General features: G+C 40.4%; 1 protein-coding gene across 6 annotated transcripts in view; it reads left to right on the top strand.

Moving 5' to 3' along the window:
- XRCC4 (X-ray repair cross complementing 4) overlaps window positions 1-27885 on the top strand; it is a 144019-nt gene that overhangs the window by 43877 nt on the left and 72257 nt on the right. For all 6 annotated transcript variants that reach the window (XM_084225192.1, XM_084225191.1, XM_084225190.1 and 3 more), the window contains exons 4-6: window positions 11251-11417; window positions 16297-16449; window positions 16834-16937. In XM_084225192.1, coding sequence (XP_084081318.1) covers window positions 11251-11417; window positions 16297-16449; window positions 16834-16937 — 424 coding nt within the window. The remainder of the gene's footprint in view (window positions 1-11250; window positions 11418-16296; window positions 16450-16833; window positions 16938-27885) is intronic.

The following is a 27885-nucleotide window of genomic DNA, read 5'->3' as shown; positions in this document are numbered from 1 at the left end:
TGTAAAAATATCCTTCCTGCTATTACTAGAGTGTGTAGTGTAGAACAAATGTTTGTTTTCAAATTTCTACCTCTCTGACAGTAAAACAAAGTGAAGTACTCCTTGATTTTTAAAAATACTCCTTTAAATACTCTTAAAGCTTACTTAAAGAGTCCCCTAAGGGGTGGGAGAGATCTTTTTCTGCTGGTGAAATTAAACAATAAAAATAGGGATGTAACTGTAGGGAGCGAGAAATCAGTAAAGTTTTTTTCACCTGCATTGCATTCCTAAACTTGCACTGATTTCTTTCTATGAAAATACGAAAGTAATGAAAATAAGATTTGATTTTTCTATGAAAATAAGGTTTTGGCCTTTTTTTTTTTTTAATTTCTTGGTTTCTTTAGGCTCTTGGATGGAAAGAAATGTTCTATTCATGTCTTGACAATTTACAGAAGTCTTTATGTCCTTTTGTGAACTCAGTGCTGCTTGGAATTTTTGGCTTTACAGGATTTTTTTTCATACTCAGTACATATATCTCATGATGCATTGAGTTATTTCCACATTTGTGGGTGGGGCACAGCACACACAGATGTTCAGATTGCTCAGATTAGGTGCACAATGTTCAATCTATTGCTATTTTTTTTTTTGAATGGGATAGAATAACTCCATTCAATGACGTTTTTATTAAGTGGTTAGGTGTTTGGATATTAAAGCTTCAGCAAATGGCTGTCAGCATTCTGAAGGGATTTTTTTTTTTCCCAAACAAAGGGTAAAACACCATCCTGAAAATAGTCAGTGGTTGTTCTAAATGAGTGCAGTGTTATTACTCACACTGGAAAATTGTTTGCAGTGCTTAGCTGGGAACACTTTTATATTTTGCCTCGGTCTAGGCATTATCTCATGCTTATTCACGTGGTTATACATTTACTTTCCAAAGAGCGGGGGGGGAGAAAGAAAAAGAAGTCATGTGCAATTCTGGAGCTGTTTACTGCCAGCATATTCTGGGGGAATCAGACCCAGATTACTGCAGAAGGTTGGCACGTCAGCTCCAAGGGTGTATTCACCAGCACTTTATAGTTTCCATTACTTCCCAAAGCCTAAAGGTCAAGTGTTTGAAGGGAAGCAGCTCCCAAGACAAGTTGTCTTCATATCTGACAGTTATTACTCCAGACATTTCAGTTGTGTTTTATTATATTTTTTAAAGGAAAGCTGCAGTCTGGGCTTTGCATGTAGGAATAAGATCAGTTGACAGGTAGAATTAAAATACTCCTATTATGCAGCACTTAATGTGGTGGTGTTTTTTTTAATCTTGGAAGTATTAATCATTTATATTTTGTTACCTTGGAACCTTCACTGACAGTAATATCACCAGCACTCCTGCAAGTCTTGCTTTTATTTTGGAGATTTTTGGCTGAAAGCATATTTATATGGGTCTACCTTTCACAATGTTTGTAGAAACTTCTCTGGAGGTTTTTAAGGCCTGCATGGTGCTTTTTTCAGTGTTTCATGTTCATGCTACTTATGCTTTGTGACTGTTCAGAAAAGAACTTCACTCTGCTCCTTGAAACATTTTACTTAAATAAGTTGTGGTTTTTTTCTGGAATAATTTCTGAATTGGAAACCTGAATATAAATGAAGAAAGAAAAAAAACCAAACAAAAATCCATCAGATTAAATTAAAAATCCTTGGCAGGTATCCTTTCATACTTTCAGGGAGGCTCAAGGAAGGTGCTGCGTGATAAGTTTGTGTGGCAGTTGTTTTATGGGAATGGGCCCATGTTTTGTTCTTAGCCTCTAGGAAATAAATTCTGATTTAAACAAGCTATCTCATAGGGCTTTCCCTCTGAAATCTAAATTAACACAGTTGGGAACTGTTCATGCATTTAAGCCCTGAGACCTGAATCCAGATGTTATGTCTAGAGTCTATTGTATTATTGCCACACTATAAATAACATGAAAAACAAGAATGAAAACAAGTTTAGATCTCTAAGTAAAGCTGATTTCCTAATTCATTTAGGGCAGGTTTTAAAAATAATAAAAGGTGCAAGTGTTTTACCCTGCTTCCTAAGGAAACAAAGCTTATGTGGTCATGCTGTGTGCCTCTGCTGAGTGCCAGCCTCTTACCTCCTCCCTTTCCCCCCAGTAACTTCTGAAACTCCTGGACAATTTCAAACAGATTTGACAGGAGTAAAGGTCTCAGAGATATCAGGTTCCTACTAGTTTCATGGAAATAGGTGCCTGGATGGAGAAAAAGAGACCCTATTCATGTGCCTGCTTTGGAAAAAGCTGTGGAATGAGATCAACTGTATTATTAGACACTAGCAAATCCTCATGGGAGAGAGAAGTTATGAATGCATTAAATAAGGGAAAAGCTTTGACTGGATTTCTCACCTTTTTAGACATTAGGGGATCCAGCACAAGAGTCATAGCCGTAGGAAACCAGCCTTCAGTAGTTCCATTGCTCACAGACATTGCTCCTGCCCTGCGAGGTGGGAACACATCTGATCCTCCCTGGAGCCACGGAATTAATGAGGGAAAAGGTGAAAAAAATAGAGAAAATAAAGGTCCTTTAAGGGTGTCCTGCTTCACTCCTCTTTGTTAGCTCCCTTCAGAGGCAGAGGGGTAGCAGGGAGGTGAATGTACAATATTGCCTGAGGTACAGAAGGGAAGGATAAAAAGAGGGGAAGCATACAAGAGGAATAAAGCATTTGGGGTGCATGCATTAAGTGCAAACCTGCCAGTTTTTGCATGGTGAAATAGTAATTTCATACCAAATCCAACAAAGTGCTTGAATTGTTGGTCCTTCACGTAATCATGTTATCACTCTTTGTGGAATTATAAGGTATAGTTGTCCATTCCATATTTATTATTCTAAAAAGTAATTTCTACACCTGATTTTTATAGATTTTTGCCTTTGGCTTTTTTGCTCCAATTGCTTTGATTTTTTTTTTCCCCTTGGTGAAATGAAACAATTTATGTGATTACCACTGGGGGAAAAAAAAGGGAAAAAAAGTGGAAGAAATACCTGATGTTACAAGTGCTGAGTATTACCACTGCAGTTCTTCTTATTATTCAGTGTATTTCTAAGTTTAAGGGATTTAGTTGCACAGTGGTCAAAAGAATGAAGGGATGGGGTGGGGGGAAATTAGTGGCAGCTTTCTGTGGCTTAGCACCCTGAGAGATGAGCATTTCTGTGGTGCAAATGCTCTGCAACTTTATTCTGCTCATGCCTTTTTTGGAAATGCATCTTTTACAAAGATATGATTTGGGTCTTGCATATATATATGTGTATCTATATCTATCTATCTATCTATCTATCTATCTATCTATCTATCTATATATCTGTGTGTGTGTACAGGTTTAATGTTAGGAGGAAGTGCTCTCATAAGCAATATTTTTTAGAGTAAGACTGAAAAAGTGGTTACAGAGCATTTTGAGGCAGTGGAATCACAGCCTGGGTAGATCCTGACCAGACCATGCCACAGCTGTCAAAATTCAGTAGCTAAAGACCCTTTCAGCCTGGGTGGGATTAAGCTTCACAGAAGCAGCTGATGGTATAGATATGTGAAATATGGTGTTTCTGAGGAGTGTAGAGATTAAACAAGGAAGTTTTCCAAAGGCTTTAAAGAAAGACATGTAGATATAATGCCTTTTGTGAGAGAAATCCAGTAGTTACCTGCTCTGTAGGTGTTTCTGGTACTCTAACCTATGTACATGGCTTTCTTTTTTCTTGGAGGGGGGTATTTAAGAACTACCTGATGTTCTTAGTATTTTCATTTACTATTTTTAATTCCAAAACTATCTGGAGAACCAGGCATCCAAAAATGTAGATAGTTCCTGTATCCTAGTGATTCTTACGCAGGGTACATGTGACAGGGTTAAAGGAAAGAAATGAAACAGGCATACAGATTTATGGTACATTTGAACACTATCAGTATTAAAGTCTGTGTCTGTTTTCTGTGAATTTTCACTGTCGACTTCAACATGGTTTGTATTTGAAATTAAATCTACAGTTCTGATCATTCACAGTCAAGAAGTGCAAGCTGAAATGGAGAGGAAGGTTGTGTGGTATGAGGGATAGAGAAAGTAACATGTACATAGCCAAAGCTACATGGAGCTTTAGTCCAACATAAAAAAATACTGGCTGAGAAATTTATTTATCTATAAATTATGGAGTCTGAACACGACAGAGGGAAAAGAACACTCTAAGCCAGGGAACAGAGTATATCCTAGAACAAATGGACACAAATTGGGCGTGTGTGTCTGTGTGTGTGTGTTTAGGAGACAAATTAGGAAAAAATAACTGAGCTGCGCTAAAGAGATGAAGAAAATCTTGTGAAAATTTATATTCCTGTATGAGGGGGTTTATGTGACACTGTTTGTTGTGATTGCACAGAGCTGCAGGTCCCACAAAAATGATGTTCACGCCTCCAGAGCTCCTTCCCTGTCAGTAACTCCATCAAGAGCTTTCCGGATCAGCCTGCTGCCCAGGCTGAGTGAGGGATGGAAGGAGTTACAGGGCCTTCCTTGTCCTCCTGGGGATGGGAATCAGTGTGTTCTAGCACCTGGTGGTGTTCCCAATTTCTCCGTGGTTTCCCTCCTTGCACCCCAGTCCTTACAGGGCGCACAGTGCCATGAACGTGTGGGGTTGAGAGCGTGAGGAACAGTGGAGCACTCCCCAAAAAATGCTTGGGAGCTGCTCCCATGCAAAACAGTGATTCCAGAAGAAATTTAATTTCCAGTGGATGTCGAGCTAATAGGATGGCAATTCTGAAGGTTTCTGCAGCGTGTGGTAAAGACCTGAGAGAAATCTCAGTCACGTGAGCTGTTTTGCTCTAGAGTAGACGCAATGCCTTCGTCAGGGGGAAAGTTTGTTGCAGGCAAGGTTTTTGTGTTAAACTTGTTTTTTTGGAGTTGGTGATCATATTTTTACACCGTCTGATGTAACCTGACAGATTTCTTGGCTTCCACGGTGCTGTGTAATTTTTTCTAGCTTCCTAGAGTCTGCTGTTACAAAAGTAACTTCTGCTTTCACGTTGTCATCACTGTATTGTGCAAGTCTAGTGTACTCGTTTTATTACCACACCCAGGGATGTCATAGTTACTGCTGAATGATTTCCCTCGAGATAATAGTGGCACAGCTTTAAAAAATCAAGACCACTCACTGATTGACTTAAGAAATAAAAATGGTATAATGCTTTCCAGATTCAAGCTTGTAACAATACTTTCTTTGTGTAAGTGTCAGCATCATTCATTTGTAGGTCATATTCTTTAACCCTGTACATGAATTTTCATTAACATTTTTCTCTTTTAAATTCTTAGGTATTTTCATAGTGAAAGCTTATTTTTATCCAAGTGTTGATTCTACCTTATTTCAGAGTCTGTGGAGTAGGAGAGGTAGCTGATATTTAACAGGGAATCACAGCCTCTCTGTCTTGCAAGAGCTCCAGTTCTCAACTGAGACAAAGAAAGTTGCTGTATCTCACATGCAAGGCACAACTTCCTTTTGTAACAATTCCTCTGGAATTCAAATAATTCCACTTTAATTAATTTTAATTATGACATTCAGACTCTGTGGTAAAGAATCTGCTTTCAGCACCAGCAGTAGACAAAGGCAAGGGTAGGGAACTTCAGGGTAGCTCACCTGTACAGCTTTTAACAGCTTTTCCTAGCAGGATTTTTCTAGGTGGCCACAGAGCTGGTGAGGAGGACTGGGGCACCTCTGCTACAGAAACAGGCTGAGAAAATTGGGTTTGTTCACCCTGTGAAGGAGCAGGTTGTGTGGAGACCTGAGAGCACCTTCCAGGATGTGAAGGGGCTGCAGGGAAAGGACTCTGCATCGGGAGCTGGAGGGACAGGACAAGGGGGAATGGGTAGAAATTTAAAGAGGGGAAATTTAGGTGAGATATTGGGAAGAAATTCTTCCCTGTGAGGGTGGGCAGGCCCTAGCACAGGTTCCCAGAGAGGCTGTGGCTGTCTCTGGATCCCTGGCAATGCCCCAGACCAGGCTGGACAGGGCTTGGAGCAGCCTGGGACAGTGGAAGGTGTCCCTGCCATGGCAGGGGTGGCACTGGATGGGCTTTAAGGTCCCTTCCAACCCTTCACATTCTCTGATTCTGTGATTCTGTGCTCAGAACAGGGCAGTGACAAAAGGATTTGTTGTTGTGTGGATCTGCAGGGCTTTCCTGCTCCAGCACAGGGGTCACAGCTGCTTCCACAGACTCCAAGAAGCGAGACAGGGACTGCACAGCTGCTCCGTGCTGGTGGGCTGCTCTGGAATTTGTTTTTTTCCCCCACAAATTCTTATTTGATATTTCCCTGGGGAAAGGACATTGCTTGGGCAATACCTTGCAGGAGGCAGCATCTGTCTGTGAGGATGTAGGTGTTTGTGGGTGTGCTGGCTCAGTCTGAAATGCTGTTTTAGGGGCAGAGCACAGGGATCTCTGTGTCTCACTCAGGGGCTGGAGAAGTGGAAGCTGAGTGAGCTGAGTTAGAGATTTGTGCAAGGTTGATTTGTGTGATTAAACCTCTGAAATTCAGTTCACATGCTGGGAATATTTTCATTTCATAATCAGACCTAAGTATCTGTGAAGTGCGCTCTCTCCAAAAATTATTTGTTCATTAGTTTTCAAAACAGAGAGGGAAAAATTGAAATACTGTGGGTTAAGATTTAATTGGAGAGAGGCTCACAAATACGCATAACATATATATCTATAAATACATCTATATCTATACATCTATATGGCTATATATCTGCTATACCCTGCCAAGACAACAAAGGACAGAATCTATCTAATTTTGTGGTAGTATGAAATTCCTTCAATATATTGTGGGTAAAAAAATGCTGTTAGAAAGGGTTGTTAGAATATTTTACTCATACAGAGAGAAATCACAACCAGCAAGGCAGATGTAATGAGAGTTTCCAGCATGTTTTCTTTTTTCTTATAGACACAGTGAAAAATTGCTGTTATTTCCTCACTATTAGTGTTTGGCTTCAGGTTCTGACTCAGAAGAGAGGCATTGCTGTGTGAATGTCTCCTTTCAGTGCATAACCTCTGATAATTTTTGCCTTAGGTATGAAAACTCTCTTATTTAGTGAAGTAATCCAAAGATTAAATAGCAGATATGTGTTGCTTAATGCAACATTAAAATTCACTGTCTCTATACAAAACAGTGGCTTTCAGTTTTGGAATCTTGTGTGAAAAATGTGTTGTATAATTTTTTAATACCTGTTATTTTCTTATGTGAAGCACATCTTCCCATAGCGTCTAGAAGAAAAATTGAGAAACTTTTCAGTTATTTCTGAATTATTTTGTGTCTTATCATTAAGATCACTTCTTTCTTCATCCCTATTAGACAAACAGGGGCAGGGTGAGAGGTCGGGGAAAATGACATTTTTGTCATAAGCTTCTAATTCTTGTTTTTCATTTTTTTAAGCTCAAAATACAGACCTGGTGGATACATGATGACTGTGATTTCTGAAAAAGGGAACACAGTTTTCTAAATGCTTCTGTGTTCATCTTCCTGCACCTTTAAAAAAACTAAAAATTTGACAAAATAAAATCCCAGCAAACAGTGTATCAGTCACAGTCAGTCTGTTGTCCCCTGGGACCTCTTCCAGGTCTGCTCCCTCTCTGTATAAATGAAGTGTTTAGTGCTTCAGTGTTTTACATAATGTTTTCTTGAATGATCTGAAAGGGGAAGTAGAAAGCACATTAGTTACATCTGCAGATGATGCAGAGCCAGAGAGCTGCAGCAGCTGTAAGGATGGTGAAAAATTTAAATTCATCTGGGGAGCAGCAAACTGCAGGAATTTACAAAGCTAACAAAAATAATTTTAAAATTCACCATTACAAATTTACAAAATCACCTCGGAAAAGTGATCCAAACCAAAGACGTGTTGCTTGTCAAATTAGCTTAGTGAGGTGTTAATGATGGTTTCTTTCACTCCTGCAGTAAGCAAGAACTGTTTATCTTGATATCCCACCCGGTTAACTGTTTGTTGTGGTATGCTGATCTTTAACCACTTCCACTGCATCTCCCTGGAACTGTTTGCAGTTTCCCTACTGTGGCTTAGGCGATGAAGGACGAATAACTGGACTGTTTCTTGCTTTAGTTGCAAGGAAAATCTTAGCAGTGTGTGGGGAAAACTAACATCTCCTTTTTAATGATACACTTTTTCCCCTACAACACTTAATTTTAATAGAATTATGTCTGCAATTTGCATGCCTGTCCCAAATTCAAAATCCTTGGATGTAAAATTGTGTTATTTTGTCATTTTCTCCTCTACCAGTCCACTTTCCAGTTCGGGATGCCAGCAGGACTCCAGAGCAAACTGCCTTGAGATTTCTTTTTTCTTCACGTTGTTTTAGTCCTGCTTTGGGAATTCAGTGGGCCTTTTTGGCTTATCAGCCTCTCAGCACCGGGCTCCTGGTGGGGCAAACACCACTCAGCTGTAATTTGCCGAGATAGCAGCGTTGCTATTGTTAGTGCTGACGTCTCTGCCTGTTAAATAGGTGGTGTAGAACAATTCCCTGCTGGAGGAACGGCCTCAGGGAAGGGGATTTTGGTGCACTTTGTGTAAATTTGCGCTGTGTGAGGGAGGCAGAGCCCAACCACACAATCCGGGATCACAGAATGGATGGGTGCTTTGGGATGGAAGGCACCTTGAAGCCCATCTCATTCCACTCCTTTCCATGGGCAGGGACACCTTCCACTATTCCAGACTGTCACATTAGTTTTGTCTTAATTACAGCTGTATCCAAACATTCTGTGTTTTCCTGGAGGTAGCTGGATAATGTGCTCCCCACAGCTATCCTAAATTAAGATTAGATGGCTGCTGGAGGAGGAGGGATGGAGAAGAACAATTGTTTTGCAGAAAACCTTACTATTTTTTTCCTTTTTTAGCTGGTTTTTCAGCACCTGTATGATAAATCTAGGCCTCCTGGTGATGGGTTTGCTCTGCTCACCTTTGTGGTCCAGAGGTCTCAGTGTCCAAGACACAGAAGCAGGACAGTGACAGTAGGTAATAGTCAGTTGCTTCACATAAAGCCTGAATTAAAGGCTAAATTAAAGATTTAAAAGTCAGGTAAAGTCAAATAAAAGTCAGTGTTGGACTTCAACACCTGCAAAGATAGACACATATTTTGTGTCGCTGTAGCAGTGTTGGGCATTTTTGTTTTTGTAATTACAGTTGCATTTGGAGTGCCTGATGTGTGTTTGCCATGATTTTGGTTGTGTAGTCGTACCAGGCTTTCAGAATAATTTTACTGCTACCTATTGTAACTTGTTTCAGGATTTTGGATTTTTTATTCTTTGTATGCAATGAAAACCGAAAATTGTTTGTCCTGATTAAATATATTTGCCTATACCTGGTGTCAGTTGAATGCATTAAGGCAGAAGACAAAGATGATGTGCTCTCCTTGCTATTTCCTTCAGTAAAAGGTTGTGATGCTATTTATCTGTGCTACTGTGCCTCTCTATCTCTGTGAATTCTTTATCCAAATAGCATGGTGGTGGCTTGCAAGTGATGAAAAACAGTTTCCTTTACACAAACGTCCATCTTTGTTGCTGCTGTCAGACAGCAAGTGTGATATTCAGGGGGTGCACGCCAATCTGTGGGCTACTGATAGTGTAATCTAATTTCCAAAAATAAATTAAAAGCATCTTTTCATCTGTAGCCATCAGATGCACGCCTGCTAAAGACAACAATGCTTTAGAGACAGCACATGTGAATTTGGTGGCTAATCAGAAATTAAACCTTCGGGTTTTCCACATTTTCTGATAGACTGACCTTGCAGAAGGAGGTCAGGATGGTATCATGTGTTGGGGCAGAGACTTCCACAGATAAAACGTCCACGTGGAAGGGCTGTTCCTTGTTTCAAGCAGTGTCTTTGATAGCTTTTTGAGTAGTTCTTACCGAGCCTTTTTCAGTCAAAACTTATGCATGGCATTAGTGAAACTTGCATTTTAAAAAGGTAACAAGCAATAGGCATTTTTTTAATAGGTGTCTTTTATGTAATTTTCCATGCCCTCCCAAGTAAAATGGGGGGAAAACCAAATCAGACTGCAGTTCTGTTTTTAATAGGTGAGGTGCCACAACACAGAGTGAACACTTCCCTAGTGTGTACCACATACATTTATGCCTTTTTAAAAGATGTTATAGCTGTGTATGCAAGCTGGAAAGATGGGTAATACTTCCCTCCATAAGAAAATACCACAAAATTTATGTCAGTCTTTTTGAAGATCACAAGATGAGAGAGATGACCCCTTCTCCTTCTTCCACTCCCTCAAACTATTGTGTTGGATATTAATGTGTCTTCACCCAGGCTTGCATGGTTATAGCTCAGCTGGCGCTGGTTTGTATGTATGGCTGAGCTATTCCTCCTTTAACATGACAAAAACCACAGTTTTCTGTTGTTATCCCAGACCAGGCAAAACAAATGTGTTAAAACCTCCTGTATATCCTGTACATCATCCTCACTGCTGAAGAAACACAGTGGTTCATTACAGATCCTTTAACCTCACTGGCTTGATGAGGCGGTCTGTTTAATTGGAGGAGTCCTTTTAAGATTAAGAACTTGATGTCTGAACCTGGAGGTCACAACTTGCTGGCTAGATCTTTCATATGGGCTGCATAAATTACAGACTCATAGCATCCCAGGATATTTGGGGCTGGGAGGGATGTCTGGGATGATCTGGTCCATCCCTGCGCAGGCAGGGAGCCGTGGTCAGGGGCACAGGCAGGTGCCCGGCTGGGGCTGCCATGTCTCCACACAGGGACACTCCCGGCCCTCCCCGGGCAGCCGTTCCAGGGCTCTGCCCCTCCACGGACACGAGTTCTTCCTCCCGCTGCCCTGCCCCTGGCCGCCCTTTCTCTGACGGCCGCCGCTGCTGCTGCCGGTACCGGCGGCACCGAGCAGAGCCCGGCCCGTGCTCCGGCAGCCCCGGGGATGTTCGCACGGACGGACGGACGGACGGATCCCCTGCCAGTGTTCCCTTCTGCAGCCTGCCCGGCCCAGCTCCCGCAGGCTCTGCCCAGCACGCACACGCTGCAGAGTCCTTCTCAACATTGTGGCCCTCTGGAAATAATTACCATGTAGATTATTACACATATTCCTCCATTCTCTGCATGACAAAATTATCTCCTTTAAACTGGAGGACTGCAAGGTATTTCCTATGCTTATTAAAGATGTATTCAAGTTTACTGGGGCAAAGCCTCAGTGAAGTTTCTTGTGCAGTTGAAATAACTCATTCTTTCCTTGTGTCTCAGTTCAGACTTGGATCTCTGAAGCTGCAGGAAGTCCCAAACCCAGCAGAGGTGATCAAGGAACTCATTGGTTACTGCCTGGACAGCCTGGGGAAGCTGCAGGCCAAAACTGAGCATCTGCAGAGGGAAAATGAAAGGCTTTTCAGCAACTGGAGCGACACAGAGAAGAGGTGAGTTCACAGGTGGATTCACAAGTGACACCTGAGAGGCTTAGCAGCAGTGAACAGAAATTTTTATTCATTTGAGACATGTTTTGAGCTTAGTCAACCACACCCCATTTGGTTGTAGATCTCCTCCCTTTGATAAAGATGCAGCTGATACTAAAAATTTGCAATTAAAGGTGTTTTTAGCTTATGAATTAGGAAAAAGCCCCAAACATCTGTGGAATTAGCTTCACTTTCTTTAGGAAGCCTTTTCATTAATATTATTTCCTATGATTCTTAGGACTGGCGGTGTAGATTATTTACGTTTTTGAGTGGGGAATAAATTACTGTTTCTTTCATCTGTTTACTTTGTTGAAGAAGCCAGAATTGAAAAATGAGTGCAGTATTATAGGAAAAAGTACCATTATGTTCCAGTAGATTTTTGTAATTGCTGTTGCATTTACAGTCTGAATTGTCTATCATTCTGTATTGAAATAATCTGTGCTTGTTTCAGTAAGCATAGAACTCTTAGCACAGAGCAGTCAGAGATTTATCTTGCTTTTCTGTAGCTTTACCTGAAAAAACACAGGGTCCAGGAAGATTGATGAAAGAATGCAGCTAATTTGCATTAATTTACCTCGAAAAAGAGAGCCAAGTTTTGGGAGGAGTTAGTTTTGTTTCCCTCTCATTAAAATGAGTAACAGTTTCTCCTGACAGTCTCCCTGACAAGCAAAGGGCCTCCCTAAGTAGTGTTTTACTGCTTAACAGTGTAATTGAACAATAGTGTATTGTGTAACCCGTGTTCTGTACTGCATTACACGCTGATATGTAAGAGGCATTAGTGCTTGTATCAATTTCCATGGTGGGGTGGCACTTTTACAGAGTAACCCCAAAGAAAAGGAGGAAAAAAGGAAAAAAAAAGACCCAAGAGTTGCGTGACTTTGTTCTCAGTGCAAGCTGGTGAATTTCTTTAGCATGTTTATAGTTTTGAGTAGATGAAAAATGATTTTTCAGAATATACACTGAAGGTTTTATGGTCACCAGTCTTTGGCCATGTCTGTTAAATGCAAAATAAAAATAATTTTAAAATAATTTTCATTCAAGAAGTATGGGGCTTTTTTGGTTTTTTTGGGGGGGATTTTGGGGATGGTTTTTTGTATTGCTTGGGAGATTTTTGGGGGTTTTTTTTGTTTTGTTTTTTGATTTTTTTTTATTATTTTTTCTGGTTGGTTGGTTTTTGTTGTTTTGTTTTGTTTTTAAATTTTTGGTATGGTGGTTTTTTAAAAATTATTTTTGCCAGAGCCCAGTTCAACCCTGCTGCCTCCCTTTGCTGTTTCAGCTCCAAACACTGCGAGTTGCCCCGAGCTGAACAAAGCTGTGCCTGTCTTTGTTCAGGAGGCAGGAATTCAGGATTTACATCCTGCACCACTCACGGTGCTGAGTGCTGGAACATCAAATACAGAGCACGTGGTGTGCAGAATTGCAGCCAGGGCACACCAGCCCCACAGCCCCTGCAGCTCCCTCTGCTCACAGCCTCTCTCCTCAGGACTTGATTAGAATTAAAACATAGCAGGCAGGCTTCTGAGAGCTGCCTTTGTGCCCCTTAGTCGTGGGGCAATGGGTGGAATTATTCAATAATCCCATTTCCATCTCCCTGTTTCAATTCTGTTGATCATCACGGAGGTTTTGGTGAGCAGGTGGCTGCCTGGGTTTGAGTGTGTCTGTGTGTACACACCTCAGGGATGGATGAGTTAAAATATCAGAGCAGATTAGCTGTTTTCTTTATTTCATATAGAAAATTCAAGGCCCGTTAGTTCCAGGCCAGGTTGGACACTGGGGCTGGGAGCAGCCTGGGACAGTGGAAGGTGTCCCTGCCATGGCAGGGGTGGCTCTGGGTGGGCTTTAAGGTCCCTCCAACCCAAACCATTCTATGCCAAATTTTAAGTAATAATAACCTGCAGTAAAATAATTCCTTGAACAATAAAAATCCAATTACTGGTTTGGGCGTGGGTTAGGTGTTTTGTTATCGGGCATCCAAAATTTGCATAGACAAGCCAAATTCAAAATAGCTGCCAATTTATGTTGTGGTCATCTGCAGTGACAGTATATTTAAACCACAAGCAGATTATAAAAATGCAAGCTAGGTACTTTGGGCTTGAAACTGTGTCTTCAGCATTAGCTCATCAACATTCCATACCATTGCCAATGCTGGGGGAAGGGTGAATCTGAAATGCAAGGGAGCAGTGCCATGGGATCCAGGAATTATTCTAGAGCACTACGAACAGGAATGAATACCAGAGATGCTGAATTATTTCCTTCATAGTGTTGGATTGTGAAGGTTGCCACTAATAATTAAAGAAAAGCCATTAAGTTTCATAGCTCACGTTCACGTCTGCAGAGCACGTGTGATTGCTCTGTGTTGGGTCAGCACCTGAGTCTTGGTTTTTATAATTAATTTATCAGTTTATTGTTTGTCATAGTCCCTAGCAGTGGCTGGGATTCAGTGGGCTGTGCAGGATTTTTGATGCCTGTCACCTTGGGTGTATTCTGGCACATGGGAAAGCATTGCAGAAAGACCTGAGGATGCACAAACTGGGAGGCACCACTCCAGTAATTAACCCCCATTTGAGTTCATCGTGCTGGGAGCTGTCTGTGAGATGAGCAGCTCCTCCATCTGGCCTGGGGAGATGGTGTTTGAGGGGCACAGGGCACACTCAGGCAGCACCACGTGAGGAATGGCAATTAAAGTTTGTGTTTGCAGCCACTGAGGTATTGGAATGAAACCCAGCCAGCTCTGCTCTGTGCTCAGGTGGTGAATGCCTCCCTGAATCCAGAAGGGTCCACAGAGCCTCTCCACCTGCATCTCTGTCCCCAAGACCACTGCCTTCTACCAGTCTCTGCTAAACTATCAGATATGCCACATAAGAGTGCATTTTAAAGGCTGATAAATTAATGTAATGCTTTTGTGCTATTCAGTGTTCTGTCAAATTGATGCCCTTCTGTGTCTGGAGAATGAATTTGGATGTGGATAGCTCTGAATAATAGGAAAACAAATTAAAAAAAGGTGTTCATGTAAATGAAAACAATCATATAAGATTAACTGATGGCATACTACTAATTGGTTCTGCCCAGAGGGAAAAGTTAATATTCTAATTCTAATATTCAAGATGCTAATTTTTTTCTCCAGAGAGTAAAGAAATTGGCTAGTCTTGCAGTTGGTTTCTCCACTGTACTACTCACAGTCCAGGCAGCATCTGCTTCACTTCACTGGAAGTTTCCATTTATGTGGCTTTTCATTAGGGGATGTCCTTGCAGCACTCAGGGTCTCACTGAAGTTATCTTGAATGGCACTTTTTTGGCCAAGTCAGCCACATTTCTCAATATTTGAACCAGCCTCAACTGCTCCAACACAAACCAGTGCCTTGTCAAAGTAAAGGCAGAGAGCAGCCACTCTCCCTGGTTTCTGTGTGGGAGAGGGGATTATTCTACAGGATTTGATACAGACAAGATTAGCATATTTTAGACAAAATCCTTTTCCCCCCCTTTTTTACGTATACAGAAATAATTAGTATCAAGCATGTCCAGGCTCTTCTGGGCCCTGCATTAGGGTTTGTGGTTCTTTATGAATTGTCTATTTATTCCCCACTAAACAGTTAACTTCCCTTTTGTAGGTGGGAATTCTCCTGGTAGTTGATTAGTACCTATGATCTTTCATTTAGGAATTATTGAACTGATCTGTATGGTAATGATGTTCTGCTATTTGCATTTAAATTAGATGAATTATTTATCAACTATCAAGCATATCCCTAAAGCATTGAACAGTAGGCTTAATACTTCATGAGATTTCACACATTTCACCGCAACATAAAAATTGTGAGATTTTTTTCCTTTCTGCTATTGTCTTGCTGCCTACATCATATATGGTTTTGATCTGAGAACAAAATAATTAGTATTTATGTAGGAAGTCTGTTGAAATCTCTTGTCTTATAAATTAATGTTTTTAAAGTCTGTTACATGTCTGGGTTTAATAGCATAATAAGCCTTCTAAACTTTTTTATAGCCTTGCACAGGCTGGTGAAAAATATGTTTTTAACTTATGACTATTTACTATACTTACCATGATCAGTAAGATTATTAAGATGTTTATTTGCTTCTTGTGTACACAGCTAATAAAATGTTTGTGGTTCAACTCAAGGATTGAAAGGTTATGAAATATAAGAATTAAATACAGAATTACATTTGCCATAAATCACTTGGGTTGTTGTGTTCAGGTTTGCTTGTATTCCAGTTTTCCTTATGAGACTTTACAAACCTATATTCTTAATTTAATACTCCCATTGTGCTTCCTTTTATTGACATTCATCTACCCACATAGATCAACACTAAAATTTCTACAAAACCTGAAGTATATTTTCCTCTGAAGATATTAAGAGCTTCTAAGCATTTTTATATTTTGGATTTTTCTTTTCCTCCTCAAATATATTTCACAACAATGTGTGGTACAGATTTGAAACCTGTCTAGGTGAATCATATCTGTTTATAATCTCATTATGTGTATCCTCCTAAGGTGTCCCCACTGTTGTGATTCAGCCTTGAAAATAAAGAACATTTCCCTGTTTAAATTTTAGTTGTCTCATGTGGAGGTGTGCAAGAACCTACCAAAAAAAAAAAAAAAAGACATGAAAAGAAAGGTTCACATCTAGGAACTTTCCCCTTTTGGAAGCAGAGTTCATTGTACTTCTCTGTGGAAAAACAACAACCAAAAAAGCTTATTCTGGCCTGTTTCAGACACAAGGGGCTGGACCAGTCCTGCGTGGTTTGGAGTGGGGATTCCTTGCTGGCCTCAGGACAGAATTGTCTTCTAGGAAACAGAATGATTGGTGTAATAGTTAATTTTGTGCTGCAGGCTGGAAAGATGCGTGCAAGCTAAAGAGGAGCTGGAGGCAGACCTTTACAGCAGGTTTATTATGGTGCTGAATGAAAAGAAGGCAAAGATAAGAAACTTGCAGAAGTTGTTGAGTGAAGCTAAAGAATCCGCCGCGGATGCCAAGTGTGCAAGGTATTTAATTTCCCTGGGTTTCTTGGTGTGGTGCACATTTGAGTTTAGCTTAGTTCAGTTTCCATCTCCTTGGCCCTGACAGTGAGTGACAGCTCTTCCTGGCTGAGTGCTGGGTTATCCAAACCAATCCTGGAAGTCAGGGAACAGGAGGATTCTTTCTGGCATCCCTGCAAGCAGCAGCATATTGCTGTGGGTGCTGTAGCCAAGAAGTGAGTGTTTGATGGATCTGTCTTGCTTTCTGCTGGGCTGCAGTTGATTTTCCAATAAGATCATGTCCCTGCCCTTTCCATAGCTGGTTATTTCATACATATTCTCCCTGAAGTATTTAATTCCTCTGAAAGACAAAAAAATCTTATTTCTTTCCCTTTCTTTTGATGTTTTTAGGGATAGTGTAGCTACCACTCAGATGGTTGTAAAAAGAGAATACAACTATGATGCCAGCACTGATGAGGAAAGTGAAAATCCAGCACAGGCCTCGTTGCCATCAGGTAAGACAGAAAGCATTGTCTTTGTGTTATATCACAGACAGGCCTCGTGTGAATAAACCTTAAGGAAGGCAAAATACTACCTGACAGATTGCTCTGTGACAAGCCAGCCAGCAAGCCTTAAAAATACCTCTCCTGGAGCAGAGTGGAATACTGGCATTTTCAAATTAGAGAGGGGAGGTTTAAAAGCATGTTGCACGAATGAAGGCCCTGTCATTTCTTGCAAAGTGACAAATTACACACTTTGCAGAACTAATGACAGTCTTAACAGTATCTGAACCATCAACAATTCCATTTTAAATTCTAGGAATCATGATGTGTGTGCCATGATTGATAAAGTGTAAAAGGTAGCTCCTGACAGTTTCAGTAGTGTTTAAAAAGGGGAAAGAGGGGAGGTTTAACAGCTATAAAAAGAGCTGTGTGCATAAATGGAATGAAAGTGTATTTATAGCAGAATCCACTTTAATTTGTCAGAGAATTTTTGGCCTTGTGAAGATGCTCATGAAACTTAATCTGATGAATTTTTCCAGGACTAGAGCCTTGTAAAATGTGTGGGATGCAGTGATGGCCCATTGTACAGTGCAAAATATTTAACTGTGAATCAGAATTTTGGCATGTTTGTGATAAACTAGTGGGAATACCTGGAGCAAATGCTATCAAAGTTTCAAAACTGCAGTGATAGTTGTAATATGGTCTATATATATATATATAGATATTCACACACATGTGTATAAAAATAGATACATAAACTTCCCTTCAGGTCTGCAAAGGTTGCTATGGGTTCTCTCACTGGAGCTTTTTATTTCCACCACAGGTAAAGGTAATCCAGACAACAATGTTTTCCTGTAAGACAGCAATTTTCTGTGCATGTTGAGAACTGGAAGTGGTCAGGACCCTGGCACCAGTGACCAACAGCTGGTTACTCATGTGGGTCTGTTTGCACAGGAATTTCTGGCTTTATATAAAGTAGGCAGAGCTTCAGACAAGTGGAGGAAATTGTGATCACAGAAAGAAATAATTTAATGGTGCACCGTGCTCTCCAGAAGTCTTTGCTGTCAGATGGTAATTGTTCAGTTCAGGTACCGTGATGAGAAATTTGTTTTGTGAAAAGGCAAGGAAAAGTGGAAGGTGTGGAGTCTTCTTCTAAATTCAGTGGGGCCTAACTAGCTCAGTGAGAGTTTTGAGACCGAGATATTGAGAGTTTTGAGACCGAGATATGTATTTTAAGACAGATATATATTCAATAATGAAAACAACACCCACTGCCCTGCTCAGGCAACCACGAGGGACTGGACTGGAAAATACACCAGCTGTGTTTTTATTTTAGGTGCAAACAAAAAATGTAGTTTCTTTTGTCTTTGAGGGATGCAGTCCTCAGGGTTTTGGTCCTGACTGGAAGGGTTCAGATGCAAAATTTGCAGATAGCATGAATACCATAAATTTAATGCTCTGGGTAACACACTTGAGTTTTTCAAGGGAATGGCACTGCTGAGCCCTCACAATGAATATTCCTGAGGTCAGTTGGTGCTCCTCCTGTGTGCACAGCTTTCTCTCTCAGTCAGCAATGGGAAAGCACAGCTGGGTGCTGAGTATCTGAAGTCTGTCCTAGAATCTTCGCACTCAAAAAGAGTCAGACCAAGTCTTTATGGAGAAAATAGTGATTCAGGGAGGAGTGGAATGAGTGGGTAATGAATGAAGCTTAAAGCTACATGAAGCATCAAGGACTGTAAGGCATAAAAGATAAGACAGATAATATTAGTGATTTTTTTCTGTTTTTCCTAGTTTTCCTATATTCTAGTTCATCATTGTATTTCTTTCCCTTTTGGACTCGAAATGTCATTGCTGGAGTCAATGAGAATTAGAAGATCATTGAGGTAGTTTTAGTAGATATTGGTGAAACCAACAATCAAGAGAGAAGATCATAATTAAAAAACTTCTTTGAAGGAAAATGAAGGCAGGTGCATGTATGCACACACAGATGCACAGTAAAAATGCATTTATATATGTGCCCGTCCAAATAATTCACTATTAGTTGAAAAGGCAGCAGTGCTCAGAAGGTGATTTGGTTTGTGTTGGGAGGGGAAAACTTGTGGTGGTTCCATCACAAGATAATTCTGTTCTAGCAGCTCATGGGGATGTTGCACAGAGGCTATGAAATCCAGACAAAATAATTTTCAAAATGATCATGATTTGCAAAATCAACCAAAAAAAAAAAAAATCAGGACTTGTTGAACTGCAGAGTTTAAAACTCTGTCTGAAGGTTTTCTTAATCACCAATAATTGTTCTTTTCCCTGAATTTTTGGGGCACTCAAATGCCAGAATATTTCAGTGGATATGGAAGAAAAACCTGCTGATGTTTATTAAAGAAAATCGAATTACCTATTTAGTTATCAGTCTGGGTTGATCTGATGGAAATATTGTAACAAGATCCAATGAAGAAAAATATTAGGAAAATTAGTAAGAATGATTCATTGCAATCTTTGTAAAGGAGCAGAATCAGGAGCCTAAAAGTTTACCTAAAATTTCTTCCTTTTTTGACATTCCCAGTGCTATTTGTAGGTTTGATTTATGGTTTGCTTTCTCACAACAGTTTCTGCTTCATAGCTTAAAGCAAAGATCAACTGAAACATGATACTTTGTGTCTTGCCTACACACTGATGTAGTTAACGCTTTATATTGTAAAGGGAGAAATTAAAATTGAATTAGTAAATATTTTAAAGCACTCAGAAAAACAGCTGATGAGAATTATACCCCTTAGAAATAGTACAATGTTTATAAATAATTATACATTTATAAATAATACTGTGTGGGATTCTACACAGGAGCTTTGTCTGCCATGCCATGAGCACGGGAGGAATTTATTTAAAGTCTTGTTTGGGGCTGTGAATGTGAGGTTGAGGAAGGCACAGAGCTCCAGACCTCTCTGCAGTTTAATAAATTCTGAAGCAGCAGCCACAGATGATGTGTCAGGTCCTTGAAATGCTTGTGAGCTCCTGCTTGAGAGAGGAAGGAAGAGATGAAGGAAATCCTGCTGCTGTTCCTCATGGATGGAGTGTCAGGAATGTTTCTTTGGAGCAGGACAGGGTTGGTTTTCCTTTGGCTTGTTGAGGTTTTGCTGCAGGGTTGGTGAGAGTCTCAGTTACCAAACCCAGGTGTAGTTGTTATTTTCTCTACTGGTGCTTCAGCAAAGTTCTCCCATCTGGAGCAGAGCTGGAAATATCTCAGAAGGTGTGGAGTGGGGTAAGGCTGTGGTTCCCTTCTTGTGCTGGTGCCAACTGGATGCAGTTGTTCCTTAAGGGGAAAAAACCAAACCACAAACCCCAGAAATCACCAGCCTGTGTTCCTCTTAGCCCACAGGAGTGAGTGGGTGACTCAGCATGATGCCACCACACTCTGATGCAAGATGTTTTTGTCATTTTAGGACAAAAACATCTTAGCACAGTTGTTACAAATTGTCTTTCCTCCCTCTGCACTGAATTGTACTGGTTTTGTTTACTGAGCTCTTCTTCCTGAAAAGGGATTATGGATCCTGAAATGACAACATCAGACTGATAAATCATAATTTGATATCATTGGTTGGAAATAATGGCTTTGTCCTGCAAATCAACTCCTTTTAGTAACTGAAAAATGTTTTAGTGGTCCACGTTGCAGGAGGGAGATGGAGGGTAACAGTTTACTCTTCACAGTGCCTGGAAAGTGATCAGAAAAGAGATTATTATACCTCCACCCAGGTATATGACAAAACTGCAGGGAAAGATTTAATTATTGCAATCTATTGTAGATATGAAGGATGACATAGCAGGTGGGACATAGGCAATGGAAGAAATTGTTTTATGATTTATTGTTGTTATTTTAATTTATAAATGCTATTATATGTGTCTGCCTCTGGACAGAACAAAGCTGCTGCACACCAATTTACAGTCAGCTTGCATCCTATTTTATTTTCTCTTGTCCCTGAATTCTTTAGTTATATTTCACATTATAATTGGTAGAAGTTACCTCTCCTTAGGGTAAGAAGGGATGTCATGATCTGCCCTGTTGGATCAAATAAAATTTTATGATCTGTGTTTCTTGCCAAGGTGTGTGGAAATATTCCATACTTCCCCAGACATTTAGTGCCCACACTTTTCTGCAAGTTTGATGATGAGGAGAGGTTCAGAATTGGTTGTACTAAAATCTCTGCAGAGCTCACAGTAAATAAGAGCAAGCACCTTGCCATCTCCCACTGCCTCACCATGCAAATGTTCTCATCCCCTCCATTCAATCTCCTGCCTTGGGGATTGTGTGTTATGCCCTCAGGACTTTGTGGCACTTTAAATTTAATTAGCTCTCCTGTGTAGTCCAATCCACTGATGGCTTGGTGCTGCTGGTTAATAAGCTTTGATCAAAGTTAATAATAATAAAAGAAGCCTGTTGTAACAGCGCCCGGCTGTGCTGTGCAGTTAAAATTCCATCTGTGAAGGTTTCTCTTTAAAGATCTGTTTTTAAGGAGTTTTAGTACATAGCCATCTTAATTTACCTCGGGTTTAGATTATTTCTCTTTTTGTCAGGCTGTAATTGAAAATGGTTCATCCTAAGGAATAATCTAATTTCCCTTTCCCTTAAAGCTGTAGATACCTTTTCTTTCTTCTCCCTGAAACTTGATACTGATTTTTCCCCCCACAACCTGATGGTTTTATGCCTCTGAAGTACTTGTGGTGGCCAAACTAGTTTCCCTCTGTGTTACACCAGGTGTCATGGTCAAAATCCATTTACAGTACAAGATTCTCCATGTCCCTTTAAAAATCCTGTTGTGAGTGTTGCACTAAGAGGAATTTTCAACATATTACCTTGACATTTTTCCATGAAAATTATCAAAATTGCATATTCTCTACACACCTTCATTCTGTTCTTGCTTCAGCATTGAAAGTGATGCAGCTGGATGTGGTTTCTCCAAAATGAGTCATTATTCAAAGAAATTCTATAATTGACAGAGTCAGATTTATGCTTTGTTAAGGCTGTTGAAAGTGTGGTGATTGATCAAAAAAATTAGAGCAGCCAATGATCACACTGCACAGTTAGGTGCAACAACGTTGATTAACATAAAATTTAAAAATGTTTGTTGTTGTATTATCCACATACTACTAAAGGTTACACATGAAAGAACTTTTATTTCCTTGATAAGTTGTAAACTGTTTTCAGGTGCTATTTAATTTCCGCATAAATCATCAAATTAACTGCCTTTATTATATTTAAGTTAAATTGTAAGACCCTTCTTTTAGAATCCTTTCCAGACCAAGCTGCTGATTACAAGTTAGATGCACATCCATGAATCCAGTGTTGTTTTTTTTTCCTCTTCTCCTCAACTGAAAAACTAGGTTAATTTCAACAGTTCAGTAATGTGCACTTTATGAACAGATGTGGAATTATTTCATTTTTAGAGGAGGGGGTTAATATGGTCATGCAATGGAGAGTAAGTGACATAAAGTTATAAAGTAAATAAGTCAAAATTAAATCCATTAATGAAGCAGTGCCTTATCTCCCTCCCTGAATAATGGAATCAATTCCCAAGCCTATTTTGAGTCCTGTTGGTAGAGAATTTAACTCCCCAGCTGTGAAACTGAACCATCGGTGGTGCTGGAGCTGTGCCCTGCTCTGCCTCATCCTCCTCCAATCCACAGCTGAAGAGCCACTGCTTATCAGGTGAGCAGGAAACTCCTGCCAGCCATCAGCAGCCTACAGGGGCAATCCCCATTCCAGCTTCTGTTTCTGCTTTAATCCACAGTCCCTGCATTTGTTTAGCACCCAGGGTAATGGTCCTTTTGGGATCTGGTGCAATTAACGGACCTGGCAGGGATTATTTTATTACACCAAAGTATTCTTCAATACTTGTATTGTGGACCACAGAAATGACTGAATTCGGTGCACAGTGAAATACAAGCCTGGCCAGGAAACCTCTGTCACACAATTTCATCTTGAACTTTATCCTCCCACTGTCCCAGATTGCTCCAAGCCTTGTCGAGCCTGGCCTTGGACATTTCGAGGGATCCAGGGGCAGCCACAGCTTTTCTGGGAATTCCATCCCAGCCCCTCCCCACCCCCGCAGGGAACAATTCCTTCCCAAAATCCCATCTGACCCTGCCCGGTGCCAGTCGTAATTCAGACAGGAAGAAACAGCATCAAAAATATTGAGGAGTATTTCATGATGTACTGAAAACAAGATAATTGACATGCAGAAAACACAGTGCATTTGCATTCAGTTTTTGAGAACATGTCTGTGCTTCAGAAGAGTTGACATTTGGTTTAGCACTGTTGGCTCTTGGAGAAGGATCCTTTCAGCAAGGAGAACTAATGGTTCTTGAGGAAGATAGGTTCCTGAAAGGGTGGTGATCCTGAACACTGGGGTACAAACCTTTATTTTCAGCTAGGGAATGGGCTGCCTATCAGTGCCAGCCAGCAAGCTCTGGATGCTGCAGGTGCTGGCACACCGGGGAGCAGCGCATTCCAGCAGTTTGCTGTCACCTGTGGCTGTTCCAAGTTCTGTAATACTCCTCTGATGCAGAGTTGAGTATTTTGCAGGCTGCCCTCTCAAACTGCACATTTCATGTGTTTTGGGTGGGGAGTCAGGCAGTGGTCAGTTCCCCAGTGCTGGGTGCAAACACCAGTTTATTTTTTATTTGGACTGTGGGGGCATTTCCTCTGGCCACCTGAGCAACACTCACTGCCATAATTATCTTAATGACTTCCCAGCTGCATTACAGTGTCTCATCCCAGCAAACAGCCTGTGTTGATTAAAAGCTGGGTTGCTCAAGATTGTACTAAGCCCTGTGGTTGTTCCCTTGATTTATTGCTTTTCCAGGTTAAAGCACACATCCCTGTTTTTCACTGGAAGTTTTCTCAGCCAGGCTGCACCTTGTGAGTCTGGTGGGTCTTGGCTGGATTTGAGAGCTGGTTTCCCTGTTTGGCTCTTTATTGTGTCTTTAAGCCCAGTGGAGACTTGATGGGAAACAGATTTTACACCTAAGGAAATGTCAAAGTCATCACACTATCTAAAAGAGGAATAGAAAAAAAGTTTTATTTTAGTGCTTTGAACCTTTGAGTCAGAAGAAGGAAATCTCATTGCTTCATCTAAAAATCATGAATGTAATACTCCTGTGAACTTTTTTTTAACTATTCCCTCCTCGTCTTCTCTACTGTCCTGCTTACTTTACTGGATGTTTTTGTTATTTATGTCCATCTCAGGTAAAAGGTACTCTCCTAAAGTCACCTTCCTACCTTAAGCTTTTATTTTTAAGGTGGCACATAGATCAATCTAAAAAACAGGCACTGAGAATGTGGTGATAAAATTGCAATAGAAAAATTTGCTTTACTCAGTGGAAACCGTAAATGATGGCACTAAACTGATACACAAATTCCACATAAATCACTTGGCATGTTGCTATCCTTCCTGGAAAGTAGGGTTGTTTTTTTTTTTTGTTTTGGCTTTTTTTGTTTGTTTTGTTTTGTTCTTGTTTTTGTTTTGTTAGTCATTGTACTGAAAGTCTGAGAAGTTCATTTTCATCTTTAGGATGAACTCAAGGACCCTTTTCTTCAATATCCATGACGCTGCATACAGCACAGATTTAATGCAGAATATCAGAAATTTGTGAAACTTGGAGGGGGGAAAATGGCTTCAAAATAATCCAGGCATAATAGGCAAATGCCATCAGTAGTTATTATTCCAGATTTTGTCGTGCATTTTGCTGCATTCAGCTTGGTTTTGAAGCTTCACCTGAACTCACTGGTTTATGTCCAGCAGGCCAGGTGACCTCGTAAAGGGGCTCTCAGTTACACACCCTGTGTCCAGGCAGGTCAAACACCAAATTTCACACTGTAAAAGAGACCTTTCCCATGTGGGATCAGATAGAGGGGAGATGTTTTCACATCTGGTGCTGTCAGCAGCATCTTATTAGCTTGTTTTATTTATTTTTTTTTTTTACTTACTATATAAATTAAAAGTAATAAAGGAAATAATGCCAAAGCAAAAGTACTGTAAAATCTGAGTTTTGTTTTTTTTAATTAGGTGCAGAGAGAACCCAGTATACATGAAACACAGAGAATGTGCATTTCCTCAGACATACAAATACCTTATTTATTTATTTACCTTTTTTTTTTTTTCCTTTTTAATATCTGATGAGTTTTACTCTGTTAGGACACACAAAACATGACAGTTGCTAGACTTACAGAGAGAGTAAAATCGATGAGGGTCACAGATTTATATTTAGAAAAACCCACTATGTGTATCCTGACTATGATGCCCCTATCTTAGAAACAAAATATCTAATTTTTGTTTTCAAAAGGTAGATTTAAATAAAAAGAAGCTCACAGATGGATTCATCTTCCTGCAGTTTTCATCTCCATTTTACAAGTCTTTACCTAGCTTTGCTCCTGTTCCTGTGAGTTAATAGGTGTAATTGTGATCAGCTGGGACCAATCACACTGAAATCATGGGGCCTTCTTTTAAATTCTTCCCAAATTTAAGCCTAGTAAATCACTTTTCCAGAGAAGGTATCCCTGTAGTCAAGCTGCAAACCTCTTCTTCCCTTGTAGCTTATAAAAATGTCAGTAATAACTCATTTATAACTCATTATCAATTCTGTCATTGTGTAAAAAGACACAATATCCCTCTTGATGCAAACAGAAATTTGGATGCTCTGTGAGCAGTTCAGAACATACTGTTCTGGAAGTCTGGATATCTAAATGTAAATTAAACAGAGTGACCATCTTTATTTTTGGTTTTTTTCATAGAATGCGGGGTAAAATTTAAACCTTAGTGTGTAGATATCAATTGTGTCCAAATTCAGGGTAAATAAAATGAAACAAAAAAGGTACATTACCACACATTTGTATGTACCAGTATTATTAAATATACTGAGAATACAATAAGAACTAAAAATTGGCATTGATTCCCTGATAGCTTAGCCTTTCTTAACCAAATAACTGGTTCAATAATTTGAAAGCCATAATCAAAATAAATTAATTTCAGTGTTGATGTGCATGGCAGAAAAACCAGTTTCCTATGCCTATATGAAATGACTTCCAGGGGATTCCTTTGTTCAGTTTGAGAGCAGAGTTTTTGGAGTTTTCTTTATTTAATAAGGATATGAAACTTCCTCAACAAAAAAGTGGATAGGCAGCTCTTTGGTGACTGTGCTGATAGCTAAAAATCTCAGCTTTCAAGAGCACCAAAGTAATTTTCATTATTTCATGGGTTAATCCATCAGTAGCTTAGAAAGAAATTGGATGTAACCAGTTCAGGCAGGACCAAAAGTCTTAATTTTTGTCTCTGTAATGAACCTGGTTGTTTCAGGTGGAAAAATAAACTCAGCTTGTAGGAGAACACCTTGGAGCAGGGTTTTGTCTCAGGTGAGACTGGGTCTTGCAGGTGTGCTCACCTGGCTGCAATGTTTTCCCAGTTTACACAGCCCCCAGATTTCCCTCTGCTGATCCTGCAATGGTCTCCAATTCCATACAGGAAAAGCAGGGTTTATTTGGGATTAGCCATACTGTGAGCTGTTGTCTCAGTCAGGAGAAAAACAGCTCTTTAATCTATAGCCAGGTGTTGGATTCTCACAAGGATATTCATTACCTGGGTTCCTGGGAGAGGAGGGTCAGGTCAGGAGTATCTGATTGCCAGCAATTTCCTTGAGACCTTTCCTGGTTAACCTGTCTGTAATCCCCAGGGGTTCTTTCAGGGGCTGATGTTGGCATTCTGGCACTCTCAGTGGGTTATGTGAATTTTGTCCCACCATCTCCACATGGTGTGAATGCACTTCATCTGCTCTTTGCTTCAAAGTAATTAAAAAAAAAAAAAAAAAGGAGAGAAATTCTAAATATAAAATAAAGCTGTTGTATATTCTCTACTTGATTGTTTACCTCATTACACCTCAACAAATATTAACTTCCCTAGTTAGGCATGAAAATTGGTCTACTTTGGGATCAGTATCATTAACTAAATGGCTCACTAGTATAGCTTGTTGCTTCTTCAGGAAGCATTAAAGCACTTGGGATGCAATCTTTGAATTCTAGCAAGACTTGGAGAATTTTGATGCAGATGAAAGTTTTTTTTGTTGTTTTTGGTGGCTTTGGTTTTTGTTTTGTTTTGTTCTAGAGGTGAGGAGAAGAAAGCAAAAACCAGTCCCTTCACTCCATGGAGCTGCCCTGTGGCCCAGGGGAGAGGGAAGGAATATGTGATAGGATTTGTGACACATCTCAGTGAAGGGAGGCAGTGGCTTCTTGCACCATTGATCAGTGTGTGAGTGAGGGGAATGAGGATGAAGCAGGTGCCAAAATGTATATGTGTTGGAAACAGCACACAGGGTGTTACCTGACAGAGCCCCTAACATGTGCATGGGGTGCACTAAGCAACCGTGGGGAAATCTCCTGGAAATGCTGATTTTTTCAAAGCAGTTGCATGTTGTGAACCCCTGAATATCCCTTGTTAGGTAAGACACTTTGTGCTTCGTTACCAGTGTCTCCTGTTTTCCAGGTGTGGAAGACTCACAGTATTTTTTGGTTGGGATTTGCAGGAACACTTCCTTGGTGTGGGAAGGAAAATATATACAAGATGTGCAAAATGACAACGATATTTGGCATATAAGTAATTTTTGTGGCCAGTCTGTAAAAGTCCCACAGAATTCATGAGACAGGGTTGCGTGTAGATCGCACAGGCTGTTTTGTAATGGAAGGTACCTTGAGGATCACCCAGTGCCATGGCAGGGGCACCTTCCACAGTCCCAGGCTGCTCCAGCCCCAGTGTCAGCCTGGCTCTGGGCACTGCCAGGGATCCAGGGGCAGCCCCAGTGCCAGGGCCTGCCCACCCTCACAGCACCTGTGGCTTTCACCTGGCTGCTTTCATTTGTGTGAATTTCCTCATAGCACCTAACAAGCAGTTTATTTTTTGTTTAGTCCTCGTGCTGAACAGAGCCTTCC

Source organism: Fringilla coelebs, assembly GCF_963513975.1.
Source record: "Fringilla coelebs genome assembly, chromosome: Z".
Lineage (NCBI taxonomy): Eukaryota > Metazoa > Chordata > Aves > Passeriformes > Fringillidae > Fringilla > Fringilla coelebs.
Note: the sequence above shows the minus strand (reverse complement) of the source record. Positions and strands in the feature narration are given on the sequence as shown.